The 21,137-nt window shown below is 42.4% G+C and overlaps 1 protein-coding gene across 6 annotated transcripts in view; it reads right to left on the reverse strand.

Annotated features, from left to right (window-relative positions):
• The window catches only part of kcnab2a (potassium voltage-gated channel subfamily A regulatory beta subunit 2a), a 135,812-nt gene that overhangs the window by 68,872 nt on the left and 45,803 nt on the right, over nucleotides 1–21,137 (reverse strand). For 3 of the 6 annotated variants that reach the window (XM_042088406.1, XM_042088408.1, XM_042088407.1), the window contains 2 exons: nucleotides 20,438–20,651; nucleotides 14,239–14,280 (listed from right to left, as the gene is read on the reverse strand). In XM_042088406.1, the coding sequence (XP_041944340.1) occupies nucleotides 14,239–14,280; nucleotides 20,438–20,514 (119 nt within the window). In that variant the 5' untranslated portion in view covers nucleotides 20,515–20,651. Of the gene's footprint in view, nucleotides 1–4,927; nucleotides 5,289–14,238; nucleotides 14,281–20,437; nucleotides 20,652–21,137 lie in introns of those variants that run through there. The other 3 variants (XM_042088409.1, XM_042088404.1, XM_042088405.1) reach the window with 3 other exon arrangements.

Here is a 21,137-nt window from a genome sequence, read left to right on the forward strand (position 1 = left end):
GCGAACTGACGTGAGTTTTTTTTATTTAATTTTTTATCTGTAGCCTGGGCCCAGGTAGCACCCGATGCGCAATGGACGCACTGTGTTATTCACAGGGAAGTGCTCGTGTCAAGGCAGCTTAGTTAGTCCCGACCTACATGAGATTTTGAACGTTGTTGTGAGAGTGGTGAATTTCATCAAAACTCGGCCCTTAAAAGCGCGTCTATTCTCTGCACTTTGCGAAGAGATGGTAGCTGACCAAAAGGCTGTACTGTTTCACAGCGAAGCAAGGTGGCTTTCCCGAGGTAAAGTGCTGTCGCACGTGTTTGAGCTCCGAGTCGCCTCTTCTTGGAGGAAGAGTGCATGTTTGAATCTGCAAGCACTTTCACTAATGAACATTTCTTGACGAAGCTGGCCTATCTTGGCGATATATTTGATATATCTTAGCGATACATTTGAGTTAAATGTCCAGTTGCAAGGCAAAGACAAGCACCTACCTCACCTAGCAAATAAGATTACTGCATTCACCAAAAAAACTTGAGTATGGGACAGGCGCCTCGATCGCGACAGTATTATGCCTTTGAGATTTCTGAGCGAAATCGCTGAAACGTCTGATTGGGAGGCACTCTTGTGATCCCATGTATTAAACAGTAGGCCTACATCACATCCCTGCAAAGTTTATTTCAAAAATATTTCCCAACCAGCAGTGTTCAGTATGACTGGATTATGGATCCATTTAATGCAGCATGTTGGTATTTCATTGAATATATTGTACAATGCTGTAAAATGGCCTATGCTTCCTAATATGTTGCTGGAAAACAGAAATATGTGTGTTATGTATTTAGTTATTATTATATCTGCAGCTGATTTTAACTCTGTTGAAGAGGATATATTTAGAACTTGTCATTATTTCAATAAATTTGACAATTTTAAGTTTGACCTACCACTTTCTTAGAGCGATGAGGGACAGGTGGAGCTCGAGAATGCCCCCTTGATCAAAGTGGGGAATGAAAGAAAAAGTTTGAGAACCACTGGAATAGACCAATCTGATATTCTTAGTACAGAGTGGCTTAATATGGGAACGACCTGGTCCTGATTTGGGTCCACGCTCACATCCAGCCAATCTGCACTTATCAGGGGATTGACCTGCTCCACAGTCAAACTCCAATATAGGGAACAAAGCTAACATCTCTCACACATACAGTACATGCAAAACTAAGAGGACACAGGTGTTTTTCAGGTGAGGTCAGGGGATGATGGGCAGGGCTGGGTGGCACCATTTTGAGAGTTCAACTTTTTCACGTACAACAAACCCAACTCATTATAGTTTTTGCCCGTGAGACAGATCTGCCCTTCTTCTTGTATTGTTTTGTGTACACATGTGCACACAGACACACACAGTCACACAAACGTTCACTCAAGACACACACACACACTCGCACACGGTCCGACCTAGATGATGAAAATAAACCAGTGGACTGCTAGTGTGGGTTCAAAGCAGCCGGACAACTGACTGGGGGAAAGCAGCTCACTGCTTTGCGGAGTCTCTTACTAGGGCAAAACTGCATGTTTCTTCGAGACAGTACAACAATATTGTCTCTAATTAATGCATGTAAAGGGCCGGTTTCCCGCACGGATGAGGTCCTAGGCCTTGACTAAAACAAAACTTCAATAAAAATCTCCATTGAAAAAGGCTTTTAGTCTAGTACGAGGCTAAATCCACAAGAGGGAAACTCGCTCTGCCTCCACAGTATGAACTCTAACCTACACAAATACATAAACACATGCCAATCTAGGCAATCTAGGTTGGCATGTGTTTCTATGTTCTGTGTTTCTATCATTCTATTTGTGCTTTACACTACAAGTGGCCCTCAATCATCTTTAAAAACACTCACATACAAACAAAAACACGGACGCACGCCCCACCCCACACACACACACACACATACATACACAAACCAGTGTTTCCCCTACTATGTATTCAGCAGCAGTGCGGCGCCTCTGTTTTTAAGTTAAGCGTCGCCGCAAAATAAATCAAATGATCAGTACACGCAAGTCTGAACATCTGCCGTTCATTCCTCTCCAGGTTTCCAACATTAAAGGCACAGGGATTTCACAGGAAATCGCGTTTGCTTGTGATAAATGTTCACATTTATTAGCAGAGGCTATTTTGTGCAAAAAAACATAGCCTAGACTACATTATATTTTAACCAATGACCAAATAAAACACACCAGCGAGGTAGCTCGCCCCTACCTTCAGAATTCCCAGAATTTGTTTGAGATATATATATATATATATATATATATATATATATATATATATATATATATATATATATATATATATATATATATATATATATATATATATAAACACACACACACACACACACTAACATACCTAGGCTGTGAAATTAAGGTCTAGCCTACTGTTGGGTTTAATGGAATTTGACGCAACCATTTACATCTGGAGATACAGTAGTTCATTGTCACTCCTGTGAGCTTACCAAAATCATAGAAATTAAAATTACAAGACACTTATCTCCTACAATCCAAGATAGATTTTCTTGGAGTTGCTAGGCTTTTGAGCATTTATTTGAACAAATGACATGGAAAACATAATGAATTTCTTCCACATATCCTTATGCACTATGCACAACAACACCACTAAGTTAGCTTAAAACCGTGAGACTCAAGCAAGCCTCATGGCCTTGAAGTTCTGCTAAGATGAAGGAAATGGACAAAATGAGTACAGGCGGTTTAGAAAGCTTACAACCTAATGGCTTTTACTTTTATAACATGCTATCATAACTGTCAGTCAAGACATGATGGCAGAGTCTTAGTTGGGGGGGGGGCTACTTAACTTGTTTGGAAGAGCAGGCAACATCTGTGACCGCAATCAAAATGCACTTAACACGCAAGCAAGGCTGTAGGCAGGATTTTAAAAAAAACAACTAAAAAGGTCACACATGGTCCCCTTGTTCAATGAGAGTAGTTCAATGAGATGGTCAGAACCAACTAGCCTATAGCTCCCAAAAGTGACAAAAAGTGTTGCATGCAAATCACTCCGCTCTGTATAAATACAGAGGTCAACCTACCCATGTCCTCTTAAACCAAAAATGCAAAACAAAAATACTGTTTTATGTTCAATATCAGATTTGCGAAGCATAAGAAAGAGCATTCCCTTTCTTTCCTCCAAAATGTATGTGCTAATATAGTACATCTACGGCATCTTTACTTCTGTAGGTTATCAGGTAAAAAAAAAGTAATAAGTAACAAAGTAACAAAAAAGGGTGATTATTAGGGATGCACCCAACAGGGCATTGACCAATTTATTGATTTCCCACTACATGATATAACTAACAATAAAAACTAAGTAAACAAACAAATAGAACATATTGGTATCAATTATTGACCAAATTGTATTTTTAAACGTCAGTATTGGCCCAGAATTTCACAATCATGAATCCCTAATATAAAATTGTAAGAGAATCATGATGTGAAAAAACCAACCACACACACACACACATGTACTCAAAACAGCTGTGTTTCAGTTCTGAACCAGTTTGCCATCAGGGTTGAACTCACATTTGGCCACATTACATTACACACACACACACACACACACACACACACACACACTCCAAGTAGATCACACTTGCAAGTACACCTGGCCTGGCGTCAGCAGCAGTTGTTTTTCCAGAGATAGAACACCAGCTGAAAGCAGCTGTAACAGCAGAAACTCCACCACAAGTGTGTCACAGCGAGCGCTAATGTTGAAATTTTATCAACAGAAAACTGCTTAAAACAGCACATAAGGCAAAGTAGAAAAACACAACTCTAGAAAAACTAGCGGGGTGCTCGCAGACTCTGCACCTTCAGACTCTGAGCCAGATCTGTCCGAGGCCAGGTCTGTTCCCGCTCCCTGAGAATGCCACTTTCCCCACCTCCTGCACTCTCGGCTCACTCCCAAAAAGAGCCGTTTTCACGACATCCACTCATACACTATCCTGATATCGAACCCACAGCAGCATAGGATGGGAAGGGGTCACCTCATTTGCTTTGGACAAAAGTGCCTGCGAACAAAGAACCATAAACATAAATATAGATCTCATAGTATTTGTATAAATATTTGACGTTTTGCTTTAACATAATCCACCAGATTCAGTTGTCAATAAAGAAAAAATGTGGCACTACATATCGCAGTGCAGCTCTGTGTCACAAGAAATTCATACCGACCGGATAAACTACCTCCCATCAACTCCACACACTTAAACCGCCAGGCGCTCTCTCTCCCTCACTCTATTACAGTACCTTCCAAACCCCTCAACTCATTCCCTTTATTATCCTTTTATTGTGCGGTCATCCCACCATCCACTCAGGGGTCCATAGTACTGACAGAGCTCAAGGGGGATAGGAACCTGCTGTGGTTCATCACAAACAAACTGAAACACGCCAAACAAACTGAAACACGCCACTCAGCCAGAACTCCTCGTCACCATTTCAGGACTCACATTAGCTGAGGACGACTCAATTGCTTGGTTGTCGAGGAAGCCTTCAGTGATGGTCATTTGAAGGACAGGTATACACACAGATCATTCTTAACAGCAGGTAAAGCACTATGTAGTGTTGTAGTTCAGGTTCACCACAAGAAAATGTAAAAAAAAGCTTTCACAGCAAGGCATTGCCAACAGTATTGCCAACTTGTGGTGTTTACAAGGTTTTTAAATGCCTTTTACTGTAGGTAGACAGCCTACTACCTTTAGATCAGAGTTCCCGTTCCCTCTCCGGGGCTAACCTGTGCTTCATAGCTCAGGTCCCAGCAGTATTGGCAGGTCCAGGTGTTTTAAGTACTTAAAGCGCCCTTTGAAGCGCCATTTGCTGCTTCACTGCTCAGCTTAACCTCGAGCGCCCCGATGCCCCCCGGACACCGGCTTCTGCCCCTTACCTGTACTTCATGCCCGTCCGGAAGGAGACGCACTCCTCCAGGGCCAGGCAGTTCATCTTGAGGAAGTCCTCCATGTTCTTGACCTGGGCGGCCAGGCGCTGCTCGCGGAGCCGCTGCTGTTCGGCCTGCTCGGCCAGTCGCGTCGCCGCGGTGGCCACCGGCGGCTGGTTGAGGCCCTGCTCCGAGTGGTAGCGGCTGATGCCGGAGCGGATGCTATCGCTGTAGGACATGGACAGCATCTTGCCCCCTCCTCCTGCACCGGCGCTGCCGCTGCTACTGCTGCTCTTGCGGATGCCGCTGCCGGGTCCCGGCGGTTTGGGGATCTGCAGGTTGTCGGAGGGGAGATGGCCGCCGATTGACTGGTGGCGGCCGATGGACGTGGAGCCACCGGCATAGCCACCCGCAAACATGACCGTGACGGACGACTACACACCACCACCACCTCGCTACTTTTACACACACACACTCTCTCTCTCTTTTTTCACGCGCACACTAGTTTTTCCCTCCACACTCTGTTTCTCTCTGAATACACACACACACACACTCCCCTTCTCTACGCCACTCTCCCTCTCAACACACACTTCTCTGCAACTCTCTCCAGTTAACTCTCTCTCTCTCTCTCTCTGTCTCTCTCTCTGTCATGCATACATTCACTTACTCCTCCCTTCCCAGCCTCCGTTCTTCTCTCCCTCCCTCTTTCTCACCTCCTCCCTCTCCCCCACTCCAAGCGAGATCGGCTCAGGCACAGGCAGACGCAGGCACGGGGATGGAGGGGGCAGGGGGCAGGCTCAGGCAGGCAGGGCTATCTGGGGCTGGTCAGCACGGAGCTGGGAGCCAGTGGGGCACAGGAGGAGCCTTAAATAGCACCTGCCTTCAGGAGGGAGAGATGGAGGAGAGAAGGAGAGAGTGAAGGAGAAGAGGGAGGCAAAAAGGGGGAGAGAGAGAGAGAGAGAGAGAGAAAGAGAGAGACTGCCCCAAAAGTAGGGAGCTGTGCAATTCTGTAACTAGATCCCTCTCTCTCTCTCTCTCTCTCTCTCTCTCTCTCTCTCTCTCTCTCTCTCTCTCTCTCTTCTCCTTCATCTCTCTTTATTTGTATCTCTCTCTCCTTAAGTCTGCTCTCTGACTCTCTTCCACCGTCTCCATCTCTCTCTCTCTCTCTCTTTCTGGGATCCAATGGCAGATGCACAGGTGTGCTAAGGTGAAGGAGAGGACAGGTTTTTAGAAGCAACCAGTCAACAGGTGGGGAATGGATAGGGGGAGTGTGTGTATGTGTGTGTGTGTGTGCGTGTGTGCGTGGAGGCGCAAACAGGCTATGCATGCAAGGTGTTTTATTTGGCATAACAACAGCAGAGGGGATTATGGATCCTGCCATGAACAGATCAACACATAGACACACACACATACCACACAAACACACACACACACACACACACACACACACACACACACAGCACTTGGGTTAAAGAAAGGGAAAAAAAGAAGAGGATCATTGAGAGGTTCATTGACAGAAGAGGATCATTGAGAGGTTAGCTGCAGGAGATGGGGGGTGGCGGGGCTGATGGAAACAGAGCGATGCCCTGAGAAATCAGCCGGGTTCTGGCTGACACTCAATCAGACCAATGGCCACTTCAGCCATCCCCACTGCTGCTGACACACATACTCCACAAAAGACAGACGCAGTGATCCAATGCTGACACCTGCTGGACTACACTGGAACATGCTCAGGCAATATAAAAAGGCCGCTGCTATGATGTTTTGCCCCATGAGGAAACACTAGGTTTCTTGGTGAAAAAGAACCTTGATGGTGAAAAAGCCAACTGGACAGATACTTGTCTGCTGTTATACAATTCATTTAATACAAAATGGATTGCAAGCATTTCCTCTTCTTCAGATCTATATTGTCACAAGTGTCACAGATTCGATTCCAAGCTGACACTGTTGTGCCCACAATCAAGATACTTAACGGCGAGCTGCTCCAGGGTGACTGGCCCCGGCAATTGGTATCTGTCAGTCGCTTTGGATAAAAGCGCCAGCTAAATGCTTAAATAAATATACAGTCACAATCTGTAACTAATAGAGTTAAGCTTCTCCGATGAGTTGATATGGATATGGAAGGGATTGATAGCTGTTTGCATCTCAGACTTATTGTCTCTTTAAAAAAAAAAAAAAAACAGTATTATCACTGAAGGGTGCCGTTTAGATTCAAAAACAGGCCCCATACCCTCTAGTTAATTCAGTAACCCTTACCTGACTAATCTCTAATTACGGTTGACATTCAAAAATAATAATAATAAAAAAAATCCAAAGCACTTTTTGGTGTAGGAGAGGGAATATCAGCTTTGCACCTATTTTGGCACAAATGTTTTTGGGAAATGAATGCATCAGTGCATGATCTCCATAGTTGATGTAGGACACTAGCACACTTCTACTCCACTAACAGGAATCATGATCTGGCTTAATGGTACAAACATATTTCAAACAGGAAGTAGAACTACACCAGCAGATATACTTTAAATGCACCATATTAACTTATACAGTATATAATGTGCCATATTAATGCATATAAAAGCACCATAGTAGATAATCTGATATCTAAAGGGAGACAAGAAAGCACTCTACAAGGAGACAATGTGTATAATATCTACCTTAAGGGTTGGAGGCAGTCAAACAATGTGATACACATGTCTATGGACAAGTCACTACCCTCGTAAATCCAGATCAATATAAATATAAAATCAAAATCCAGTATTAATTTGGATAATACATTGTTTACATTTACATTTAATACATTTAACTCCTAACATGCACTTAAACTACTTCACAACAATCTGTATTGTCACACTACTTTCTTTGAGACAGTTATCCTTACTAAATTGATGCCAATTTCAAAACTATGTTTAGTCCAACTGTAAAGGTAGACAATACAATGGTAGTGACAAAATGAACAGCCTATTTCTCTGTTGCATCAGCCCCAAACCTTCTCACTTGCTTCATAATCTATCCTGAGACACGTTAAGACATTATCTTAGGACATACTTCAGCGCACACATTAACCTGTAACACAGCCCTTGTGCTATCACTAGGCTAATTGGTTGTTAGCTGTGCACATTTCATCCAATGTCCATTTAGTATCAATTCTAATACCAATTAGGTGACGCATCCTCCTCTGCTCAGTCATTCAGCAATCTGCCCTTATTTATCTACACAGCCTCGCTCTGCGCTGACACTGGCTAAAAGCGGTAATCTGTTTCACGCGGCTAACCCGCTGCATTAGCGGTAAGCGGCAATGCTACTGCTTAGGCTGAAGGTTTGAAGGCTCCATCACAATGCCTGTATTGATCCCTTAAGGGTCCACAGAGTGAAGGTGAAGCCTCAGCACCACTCAGCTAAACTGTTGGACTGCCTGAGCATATTAGGTCCAGTGGAAACTGCTGGAAAGCTGAAAGCGCACACACACTGGTGTAAACTATTCACTTCCTACAGTACATTAAGAAACGGAGAAACTAAAAACTAAAACTCGTCTTCTCATCAAGGATTATGTCTTCTTGAATCTCCATCAGCATTGATGCCACCCAGATACTGTACATCTAGAGAACGAATAGATGATCATCAACATTGCAGGTCCTGGGTAAGGTCAAGTCCGGCAGACTCAGGGTGCAGCGAAGATGGCCAGCAACCTCCATCATCACCAGCATACATCGGAAAAAGGGCCACTCGTCCAATAAGAACCAGCCCTAGGGTGGGTGCCAATTTCAGGGTGGGTAGGGTACGAGGCCCGCAAGTGTGCACCTCCATGCAGGAGCAATTCATGCCAAGCGAAAAAACAAACTAAAGGGAAAAAAAAAAACCTCTGACCAATACAAATGCCTGCACACACACTTATACACCTACGCTCTCTCACACATACACACACAACAAACCCGTACCGGCCCACACAGATTTACTTTTTAGCGAAACTCACCCGGTTTCTAGGAGGTCGGCTCATGTGCGAGGTTTTTCTGGTGGCCCTGTGCTCTTATAAATACAGTCGTGCAGGCAGCCTCACTCCCCTCCACCCAAACTGGGAGTGTCTTACTCTGATGCATCTAAACCAATTAGTGCAGCAGAGGAAGTGCTACCCCCCCCCCCCACACACACACACACACACACACACAAACCCACACACCACCTAATACACACACAGTCCCTGGTCTATCCCTGCAACCCCGCCCTTGTCCTTGTCTACACCCCATCACTATTGGAATCTATGGAGAAAATCCATTTATGGCGTTCAAGGGTCTCAAGCTTGTTTTTTTTCCTTTTCTTTTTTTTTTTTTTTGCTAGCCACAGCAAATACTATCAGGCCTAAATTATTTAATGGAAGCTTTTTGGACTAAAAGCTTTTGATTGTTGTTCCACAGGAAAGGATACTAAGAGGCACTACAGGCAGTAATGATACCCATGTGAGAACATATAGATCCGTACACACTCCCCCTCACACACCTATACAAAGAAGCATACTATACACATTCTAACACACACACAGTTGCACATCAAGTGCAGACACATCATCTGAACCACTGAACACATTAATGACAATGACCTAAGCTGCTTCTTAACTCAACATTCAATGTAGGGCTTGGATAAACGATTATTTTTTAAACGATTAATCTAGCGATTATTTTTTCGATGCATCGATTAATCTAACGATTCATTTTTTCAGTCCGATTCGATTTCAATTCGATTATCGATTATCTCCTCATTAATTGACTAACAGCAACTTATACATGTTTATTTACATATCTGAATTAATTAAACATGAATTCTTTAACATTGCAATATATGTTTATTGCTCTTAAGATTCCAAAATAAAAGACTATACAAGTGCAAAGTAATGCATTCTTAGTCAGAGGTAGCATTCAATAAAGTTCAGTAGGCTAGTGTATGTCTAATTGAGTGCCTGTCATTTTAAGACGTTCGTGAGGGAATCCTTGCAATTAACATAACACAGTTAAAAGGCTGCTGATGTGTGGATGCAATTCATTACGTAGTTAGTTCAAATAACGGTTCGTACTTCTCCTGGGACAAGCACTTTTGAGTCTTGGAAAACACCTCCATTTACATCGGGATTTTGCAAACATTCAGAGTCAATTATAAAATGAGCCCTGCATGAGTAACGAAATACAAGCAGCTGTAAGTAAGCATGCAAACTTGACATCCAAACAGTATTCTAACGTTAGCTTTGAGATACTGATTGATTGCATACTGTAACTTAACTTAGTTTAGTCTCCTCAATGTACTATGTTGTGATAAGACCTTAGCAGAGTTTACTTTAACGCAGCAGTTTTGAACAAATTTGCGCAGCATGGTCACGATGCTAAGCGGATTTAATAGCAATTTAGCCCACTGTGTTCTATGCCAGTGGTTTTCAAAGTGGGGGCCGCGAGGGGGTGCCAGGGGGGCCTCAGCAAGTTGGAAGGAAAAATAAAAGGAACAAATAAATACATTTGAAATTGTTTAAATATACCTATTACTATGAGGGTTGTTATACAATGCCATTATAATAATGTCTCACATATCTGAACATTATATTTTCCATGATAATGATAGCTCTCATATAGCAGAAAGCCCCAAATGCAGTTTTTTCACACTGTACGCTCCATTGCGAAGTGCTTGTGGCTAAAATAATTATTAGGTTTAGCTTAATGTGTTTTAGCCGTAGTGTTGTCAATGGGTTTAATAACACATCAAGGGGGTCCTTGGCCAGAACCTAGTGGTATTTGGGGGGCCTTGTCGTGGAACATCTGTCGTGGAACCCCTGTTCTATGCAGTGTTTATATGTGGCAACTACAATCCTTCAACAATCGTGAATATTTTGTTAAATCACAGAATGTCTCGTAAACGGCCTCTGGTTAATTGCACATGCAGATGAGGAGCAGCGGGCTCGTTACGAGAGAGAGCGGGCAGGGCGAGGAAAGGCTGCGTGAGTAAAAAGTGCAGCTCAATGAAATTATTTTATCTTATCTTTAATTTAAATAGTACAACATAGAACATCAATGTGTGCTGGCCGGTTTTGATTTTGTGGCGCCCAGCCACAGATTAGTCAACGTATGGAAAACACTAAAGGTGTAAAATTTGAAATATTAAGCAGCACACTTGACGAATCGACGCGCATATTTTGCGTCGACGTCATCGATTACGTCGACGCGTTGTCCCAGCCCTAATTCAATGCAGACACACGCATCAATGATTACGACTAACTAGAGCAGTGCTGTACAGTGTATGCTAAGTGAACTAATGGACATCTCCTACGTAGGACTAGTCCAGCACCTGATGTGAATTAGCCTTGTGAATCCCCTCTGTGGAAAATCTATGCCAGTTCCTCCTAGTTAGTCGATAATGATTACAAAGGTTCCTCTGCCCATGACATAACCTCATGTAAGCTACATCGCTTGCATGCTCATCGGGAACCAATTAACACCAATTCACACAGACTGGGCCTGCATGACCACTCAGTGCTCAGTTTTCCATCTCCATCTGAAAGTCATAGATACAGTAAATCTCCAACCACACAAACACTGGCACCACCATCTCTCCTCTCTGGGGGGGGGGGGGGGGGCACAGGGGTTCAGAGGATGAAATATTCATGTTTGCAGTCGATACCACTGCAACGGACAGCTGGACAGCCAATTGGAGTCACAGTCAAGGAGATGGCTCTCCTCTCAAGAACAATTAGTGCAGGAAGTTCAAGGAATCATTTGGAATGTCAAAGACCACTGCGGCCGAAAGCCACTGACAAGATATAAACAGCTTTTTCAATTTAGCACATATGTGAGAGTAATCCCTTCAAATATTGTTTATCCATCTACACTGGTGTGTTTGGGATGGACACAATGTCTTGCAATGAGATAAAAACAATCCTTTTGTGCAATTGAAAGAGAAAGCACTACAGAAACCACAGCAATGATACATAAAAGATTTGCATAAAGTCCATATTTGTTGTGCGAAAATGTCAGACGATTGAAAAATAAATATGATCTCACGTTGTGTCATCACGTTTACATACTGACGGCAAAACTTTCGTCCATCAGTAAAACACATGCAAAATCAAAACATTTTAGTGTTGCCTTAGTGCACCCCCCCCAAAAAACGAAATGTTTTGGCAAGATGGCAGCGAGCGGAAAAAACAACTGCTAAAGTGAGTTATTCCAAACCTTTCTTTTTAGTATACTTTGTACACAAGACCCTGGTGATACTTTGAGCAAAGTTTAATGTTGTGTTGAGCCTTCTTAGTGTTTTAAAAATAGCGGAACAGTAGAACCCCTAGCACTCCGAAAAGGCCATCTGACCCAAAAACGACAATACGGTCAATCTTAAAAGTGGCGCTTCCATCCTAATTATGCTTCTAAATGAAAGTTTGACTCGGGTACATTCTCAAAAAGACCCTAGGTTGCATTTTGGCGAGAGGTACGCTTTAAAGCATGAGCAATGGCACATGAACCAACAGCATGATAGGCTAAGGAGCACATTGTGGTTGTGTGTGGTAGAGCAAATGTTTGTATTTGGAATTCATCAATGTGTGTACTACGTACTTAGATGAAAGGAAGGCGTTTATGTCCATCACCTTTCACATGCAAACAAGAAAGTGCGGGATAGACAGAGACAGGTGGAGGTGAGGACCATTACAATAACAGTTAGAGTCAGGTTTCAGAAAACTAATCCTGCAAATCACACATCCCTACATCTTGAACAGAATGATGGAAAAACAGCAAAGCTGTCTTTCCCCGATACTCAGTCAAAGTAGAAATGTGTAGTACTAGTAGTGTGTGTGTGTGTGTGTGTGTGTGTGTCTGTGTGTGTGTGTGTGTGTGTGCGCGCGAGCATACGCTTCAGAAAAATACTTTGTAAGTGTGTGAATATGTGTGCTGATCGATTGCTGATGATGTCGGCAGCCCTTGGACGTGGGGCTGACCGACGCTTTGAGCTTAAAAGGAGAGAAAAAAATCTGCAGAGATGGCAGAGAAATCAAAATTCAATAGAGAACTCATTAGTGCCAGACACCCCGCTAGAGTAAGGCTTTTTACTGAGCCCATCAGCACTCCACAAATTCACCCGCCGCCATAAAGATATTATATCAGACGTCACTATGAGCCATAAGTAGGGACAGAGAAACAGAGAAAGTGTGTGTGTGTGTATATGAGAGAGAGAAAGAGATAGATTGATAGATAGAGAGAGCAAGCGAGCAAGAGAGAGAGAGAGAGAGAAAAAGTGAGTGAGTGAGTGAGTGAGTGTGTGTGTGTGTGTATGGATGTGTTGCACATCTCCAACACACATCCCCAACATACTGTACTTACAGCACACTGCCCCCCCCCCCCCCCCCCCAACAATACACAGCACATTGTCTCATGAGGAAGCTTCTCCAACACACATATTGCACACTGCCCTCTCCCCGCATTTTATACCCCCCCCCCCCCCCCCCCACTTTACACAAATAGGCTGACACCAGACATAATTTCACTGCATTTCTTACTTCCAGTAACTATATGCATGTGACAATAAACTTCCTTGTATCCTTGTATCCTTGTATCCTAATACAAGAGTACAGAGAGGAAAGGGTGTGTACTGTATTGCCTCCTCAGAGTGAGGACCTTGACAGTGAACTCAAATCAAATGATAAAAATGTTAAAATGGTCAGCTTTATCTTTGTTTAGTTTATCTTTGCTTGCCATTTTTGAGGGCATCACTGGTTCAGAATGTATAGATGAAGAGTCAGTTGCAGTTTGGACTGGGACAGAGACTCAGCGATGACACGGGAAGTAGAGAAGCTCCATGGCATTACTGATCCAAGCGGACTCAACATCAGTTAATTGTTCATACAGTGTGGGGAGGTGTCAGCTTCAGCAGTCATATGTTTGTTTGTTTGTTTGTTTGTTTGTGGTAGGTCTTTCAAGATGTAGCTTTACAAAGAACCACTAGTGTGTTAGCATTTCATTGAGACAATTGTTTGTTTGCATTGTGTCATGAACATATAAGCCAGGGATGTGGTGCAGAAAAAACATATGACACAGCAGGTATATGGAATCCTCCATGATGGCCCACACGGAGGCGCTGAAATCATTTTGGCTTGAATTGACCAAACTGGAATTACTAATATTGATAACTGCAGAGTGAAACAGCATTTATAAACTTACCATGAATTTAAAATTACCATACGTCCATACTTTTACAGGGTTTTGCAGGTGTCACTCAACACAGATAAGTGTTTTTTAGTTCACACAGAGACACACACACACACACACACACACAGCAGAGAGCAGAAAGCAGAGCGGTACCTGTAGAACTGCAGTTGGCGTTTAGGACTCCCATAGCGCGCACTGCGGGCAGCAGGACGAAAGAGGGAGGAGGAAAAGAGAGAAAAAGAGTGGGAGGAAGGGAGAGAGAGAAGAGACCAATGGATGGAGAGAGAGACATACAAGGAGGAAGAAAGGGGAAAGCTCTGTGAGTATAACGCACAACACATGAACAAACAGAGCAAAGATTACACTCACAGAAAAGACTACATCTGTGTATAGTGTTTTCTATGCACGTTAATGTCTTTACAAGAGAGAGAGAGAAACATGGGAACCCATTAGTACCGCAGCAAACACACACACAATATACTGTACACGCTATACACATACCGGTACATGCAGATACAACAGATACATAAACACGCACACACATATACACATACACGGCTACACATGTACACATGCATACAATAAAAGGGTGTCTACAGGTATAAACAAGTAAAATGTAAGACTTTTTAAGACCTTTTAATACCACTCCTAAATCAATTTTAAGACCAAACACACGATGGAAATCAAAAGTGGAATTATACAGCACTCCTTCTGAGTAAACACACTAATGCCTGTTCAAAATGAACAGTACGGTAAAATGGCAATAATCGGTAAGTGGCTATCAACCATTGGAGGTATTGCCGTGATGCTTTACGTCATCAAAAGCTGTACAGTAGACAAACAGGCTCTGACCTAACCACAGACCAGCATAAACCAGAAATAGTTATTCGACCTGGCAGAACAGATTGCCTGCATCCACCGCTAGCCTAGCTTAGCACAGGTGCCTCGAAGTGGCCGGCTTCAATAGCCTACACCTCCCAATAGTGACAAAAGAAGTCCAACATTATCCTATTCACATGCTGTGATTTGTATAGTTACAACATGTACAAATAACAATGTCAAATGATACACAGCCATTTTGTAAACATATAGATACTTGGAACTACGTTTTCATTCAATGGAAATCACTGCAAAACTATTTGATTGTTTTCAATACTTAAACATTTGCAGTGATGAAATTCAATACTGGGGTATGTCTGGGGTCTGTTGTCGATATGAAATGATAGTACACTCAGATTGTGTGAGATTGAATCGAACAACCGTGACACAATTAATCTTTTGAAACCGCTTGCAAAACTTTGCAACAGTCTTAAACAATCAATTCACACCATTGATATTCACCTCTTTTCTGCAACATTCTTCAATGCTTTCGTCTTGTTACGAATTTGGCTCTTAGATTACAGTCATGCATGTCCCAAAAGTTTAATTGTGCCATGCATGACAGACTTGAAATGACTGAAACATATTGAACACATTCTGCTTAGCCATGATGCTCAGCACATACGGATGCTTTTGGGACAACAGCCCTGGTCTGGCCCATTGTGCCCGATGTTTGTGGCTAATATGGTGCAGAACAGAATCTCTGACTAATAAAAACAACCCCCTACTGCACGCACGCACGCACACACACACAAAAACAGAATAGAGTGCTGAGCATCTGTTATTTTCTGGAGAAGATAAGAGCTGCTCAGCTGCGTGTCCTGTGACTGGCACGGCTCAAGACATGGACCTGATCCAGGCCAGCTCTGTTCAGGAGTCGTGCGGTCCAATGATATCTATTACTGTCTGTCTGAAAGGAGACAGGAGTCTGAGAAAGAGTCAATGTATTCTCTCACAGGAGACTTGAGCCAAGTCATCAACAACACTGGCATCCCATCACCAGAAATTGTCTCCTTCAATATCACCGGCCTTGGTCAATTTTGTTTTTGTTTTTAATCAACAGGCTAGTTTAATATAATCTCCTTTTTAAAAAAAATCTGAACAATGTAAAAAGAAATCCAAAAACACAAACACAGATAAACTGACACTCGATACACAGTATGAGCAAGAGTGACCACTCAATCTCTGACAAGCACCCATGGTGAAGGGCGAGAGAGCAGGTCAGGGTAGGGTAGATGAGAGTTGAGGCTGCAGAAAGGGGCAAACCACTAGTAGCAGTGTCCATCAGCAGTAGCAGCGGCGGGGGTATTAGGGGGTTGGTTTGTTTAACTTCCTAGAAGGCTGCAGTGAGTCAGAGTGGATGAAATGTCTCTGAGCCCTACAGCCATTGCTCTACAACCAGGAACAAGCTGACTCATTGGTGAATAAGTTACTGAACGCGTGCGCACCAACCCACACACACACACACACACACACACACACACACAGTCTAGGACAACTGCACTACACAACGCAACCCAGAATTGGGCATCCAAAATATTACATCATCTGTCCTATTCCCCGAGTCTATGTGCTCATTTCATCCCTGAACTGGATGTTTAGTTTAGCAGGACTGTCTAGATGAAACACACCTAGCTAATAATGCTCATCTTCTCACAGTTGACAGAACTCATCATCACTAAGGACTGCATTAAAAAAAAAAAAAATATCAAGGAACATGCAGTGCCCTCCAGAATAATCGGCACCCCTGGTAAAGTTGACACAATGAAAACAATGAGGAAAAATCCAACCTTGAAGGGAAGCAAATTTATTCTGAGAAACAGAATTCTGAGTGACCCCTAGATAATAACAGTGGTTCTTATGATTTTTTTTTGCTTCTCTTACCATACTCCTTATCGTGCGTGGGGGCAAGATAAGCATGGGTCTTTGTCCAACCAAGTTTGTCACAATTCCACTTGATTAGAACCTTTCAATGAATGTTTTAACTGTAAATATGGCCATTTTCAACCAAGTACCTTATATAGCCATTCCCTGACTATAGCCATTCCCACACTTTTGAATTTGTTTTATTTAATTTAGTGTATTATCTTGTCTTTCCCATGTTTGAAATTGACTAGTGGATCTAACCTCTGTCACTTTATTTTCATACCTTAGTGAAAAAGAAATTCATGAACAACTGATTACTACTGACACTCTGAGTAACTTAAATAAAGTTGAATATAAATGGAAAAATGCTTCTGTTACATAGGGGTGCCAATAAATGTGGCCGATGTGATTTTGTTAAAAATATTTCTTTACGAGATATTCCTTATTCCCTTTAAGGTTGGGTTTTATCTTATTATTTTAATTGTGAGATTATGATAAATTACCAAAAGATGATTATACCTGTTTTTAGTCAACTTTAGCAGGGGTGCCAATAATTCTGGAGGGCATTGTACTTTCTGAATGTGTTTGATTATGGAGTAATTATACCGTAGTTATATTCAGTACTTATTGAACTTTTATTAATACTGGTACTTTTCCAGTGCCGGGTATGCAGTCTTGGATCAGCAGATCCATCCATTTTCTGTCCTCTCATCACAGAAAGTTACATGTTAGCCATATAATCTCCTGCTACAGCCTAATTACCAGAGAAATGTGATATGATGTCATTTCATCAGAACTGTTTTCTGAAGGCTGTCCAAGACCCTTCTGTTGACTTGAAGGGTGGTAGACAAAGGAAGTGATAAACAGGGATGCGGCACACCTACGGGTGAGGTGGTTTTAATTTGGCTCCATAAAGGTTTTTATCAGCATGTTTTATTCAGCATTGCATGTAAAAAACTAAGGACATAAGAAGCAGATAGGGCTGTTCACCCTTTAACCTCAAGAGGTCAATAAATCAGGAGAGGGAAACCTTACTATCTGCTCCTTATGGCAACAGGTTTTATCTTTAGCATTGCATGTACAAAACCATTGTTGTTGACATAAGGAGCAGATAGGGCTGTTCATCATTTAACCTTAAGAGGTCAACACATCAGGAGAGGGAAACCTTACTATACTACGGTAGCCTCTGAGGGACAAGTGAGAATCTTTTTCCCTGGTACATAATCACACCAGAGGTGATCTGGGCCATACTCAGGCCAGATCAGGACCCGGTCACTGACTGCTATGCTTTGTCATCTCTGGATTGGGCTGAGGAGAATTGTGTGTGTGTGTGTGTGTTGAGAGACAAAGAGATACATCTGTAGGGACCTCATGACCTACACACCTGTTCAAGCAAACACACACACACAAGCAAATAAGCACACAAACAATTACGTAATCACACACACACACACACACACACACACACATCCTCGCCCTCAATCAGACAGCAGCTCTGTTCAGGCTACAGGAGCCCTCCAGGTGACTTGAGTGAGACTAACATGTGGGAACACACTGGGGCCCTGGGCTCCACACTCTCAGGACAAGATCACAGCAACACCTCCAGAAGCTCTAACAGCAGTGGCTGCCTGGCACTTTGTTGAAAACGTATTCCTACTACCACTGTTATCCTGGCTTATAAAAGTCCAAATGAATGTACTGCAATGAACTAGGCACGTCAGAGACTATTTTGTGTGTGTGTGTGTGTGTGTGTGTGTGTTTATATATATATTTTATGTTATATATTATGTAAAGTTTTTTTTATATGTATGTGTGTGTGTGTGTGTATATGTGTATATATATATATATATATATATATATATATATATATATATATATATATATATATATATATATATATATATATATATATATATACACACACATACATATAAAAAAAACTTTATTTACAGACTCAAACTCCAGATAAAAAATAAAACATATTATAAAATATGATTACGGAGGGTAAAAGGTTAGAAGACAGTACAGTCTGTTAAAGCCAGTGCTGTGGCATCAATACTAAATATGACCATGTAAAATCACTAAGTAAGAAATAAAGGAAAGCATAACATACATAGGAACTGACCACACAGAAAAGTACAACTTATAAATCACACTTCTCGAAAGCAGCTTAAATGACCATCTAAAAACACCAATGACTACTGAAATCATGTGTCTACAAAGCTGAAATCATGTGTCTACACACGCACACGCACAGACACACACACAGCACAGCACGCACACCCAGGTTTGTGCATGCATACGTACCCACCCACCCATATAAGATACAGTATACATATACATACCAGAGGTTAAGCGAGACTTTTTTTGACTAGACAAAATGTCTGATAATGTTAACGGACATACAGAAAATCTGCCGGACATGTTTTACAGTTTTTCTCAGTCGCTTTGGTGCTCTTCTCACATCACTATTAACATTAGCACAGCAGTTAGTGCATTTCTCAAAACAATTAGTGCAAACTGCAAAACCTAGTGGATAACGTGCAAAAGCACGTCACTTGCTTAAAATGGATAGTCCATTCCTCAAAAGCAAGTCTTCATGTCAATGAAACTGCCAGTGTCATCAAAATGAGAAGTCTTGACACCATCGTTTATGAACAAGATAGTCAAATGGCTTTGTCATGTTTTCATTATGACAGTTTATTCTCTCAGGGCCAGATGTACTAGCGCTTTTGCGCCCACTTCAGGCGTATTTGTTTCGCAACATGCGTGTAAAATCATTGCGAGGTATGTACAAGCAGGCCGCAATGATGTAAAAGCGCAAACTGCCTGTCGCGGGAGCTGAAAGTGGCAGATTGCGTTTTTCATGTCATGCATATGCATTCATGGGAAGATCCAGGGGAAAGTGGGAGTTTAGCTTAAAAGGATGGGAGGGGAAGAGTAAAGAGCGCCCAATTATGTATTCCGCGGTATGTACAAAGACTGCTCCTAAAAGCGCACGTCTATTCTGCGCCTAAATACTTCCGCCTTGTAAAAGCAGGTGTTAATCCAAATCGCAGTTCAATGCGTCAATAAGACAACCTTTCAAAGACAACAGAATCGCTATTTAGAGCACCAGTTTTATAAGTCTTTGTACTATCAAAAGCAAAATTAACTTTCGTTCGCCCTTCGAATGTCTTACTTTCACGTCATTCACTTAAACTTTCCTACTTGCTAAATTTGACCAATCTTCCATAGCCTACGTGCACAAGTAGTTTGAGTAGAACTACTGATCTTCATTATCTCCCTGCTTGTTGACATCTTATCATATATGGTATTATTTCATGATCGCTAAACGTTTGATGTTGTCATCAGTTAACTTCATTTAACTGCGCTTGTATGTAGGCGCTGCCATTCAGTTGTAGATGTTCGTAAATTGCGTTTATGGGTGGAGAAAGGCAGAGAAAGGCGCAGTTTAATGTAAACTCTGATACATATACATATACAGACCTACATACATACACATGTGCATACCTCTATGTACACGCATAGATGAATACACACACAGTACACACACACACACACACACACACATACACACACACACACACACAGAGGCGGGGCTCACCTGTAGATCATTCCCGGCGAGCCGGTCTGTCGGAGCGAGAGGCGTGCAGGGGAGTCAGTGGTGGACTCGGGATACATGGAGACGCAGGAGTGGGGGGGCACAGACGGCCGGCCGATGGAGGGGGGACAGGGTCACACTCTCTCTCACTCTCTCTCTCACTCACTCACCCACTCGCTCCGAGCCAATGAGGAGGCTGACTCTCACCTCACAGGGCCTGAGAAAAAACAACACACACAAACACACACAGGAAACCAGATGTTAATTATGCATGCCCATCACTTGCCACATGTCCATGTTAAATGTATACATATTATATAGAGTTCTCATACTCCCTGTAATTAAAACACAAAAAACTCAATGTTTGAACCTTTCAATAACAGCAAACACGTATCGCAAAAGCACCAACTACTGCCCCTTTCGTTTGAAAATTCCAAAACAAAGATGTTTTTTAATACTTCAAAATAACATTTGATAAATGGACCTTACATTTTCCGGTAGCCATATGTGTGTAGATATGAACAAAATCTGGTTTGGTTCTTAACGGGAGCATTTACTGCCTTCAAAATCCGATTTTGTTCACCGTGATCAGAGTTTGGTGCTGGGCTGGTGGGTGCCCTATTTCCGCCCTTTCACACGGCACAACCGTTAGACCGAGAATTCTCGTCGCTAAATCAAAATTCCACTGGAGCTCCAAGTGGAT

The sequence above is a fragment of the Alosa sapidissima genome, chromosome 4 (genome assembly GCF_018492685.1).
Source record: "Alosa sapidissima isolate fAloSap1 chromosome 4, fAloSap1.pri, whole genome shotgun sequence".
Classification (NCBI taxonomy): Eukaryota; Metazoa; Chordata; class Actinopteri; order Clupeiformes; family Clupeidae; genus Alosa; species Alosa sapidissima.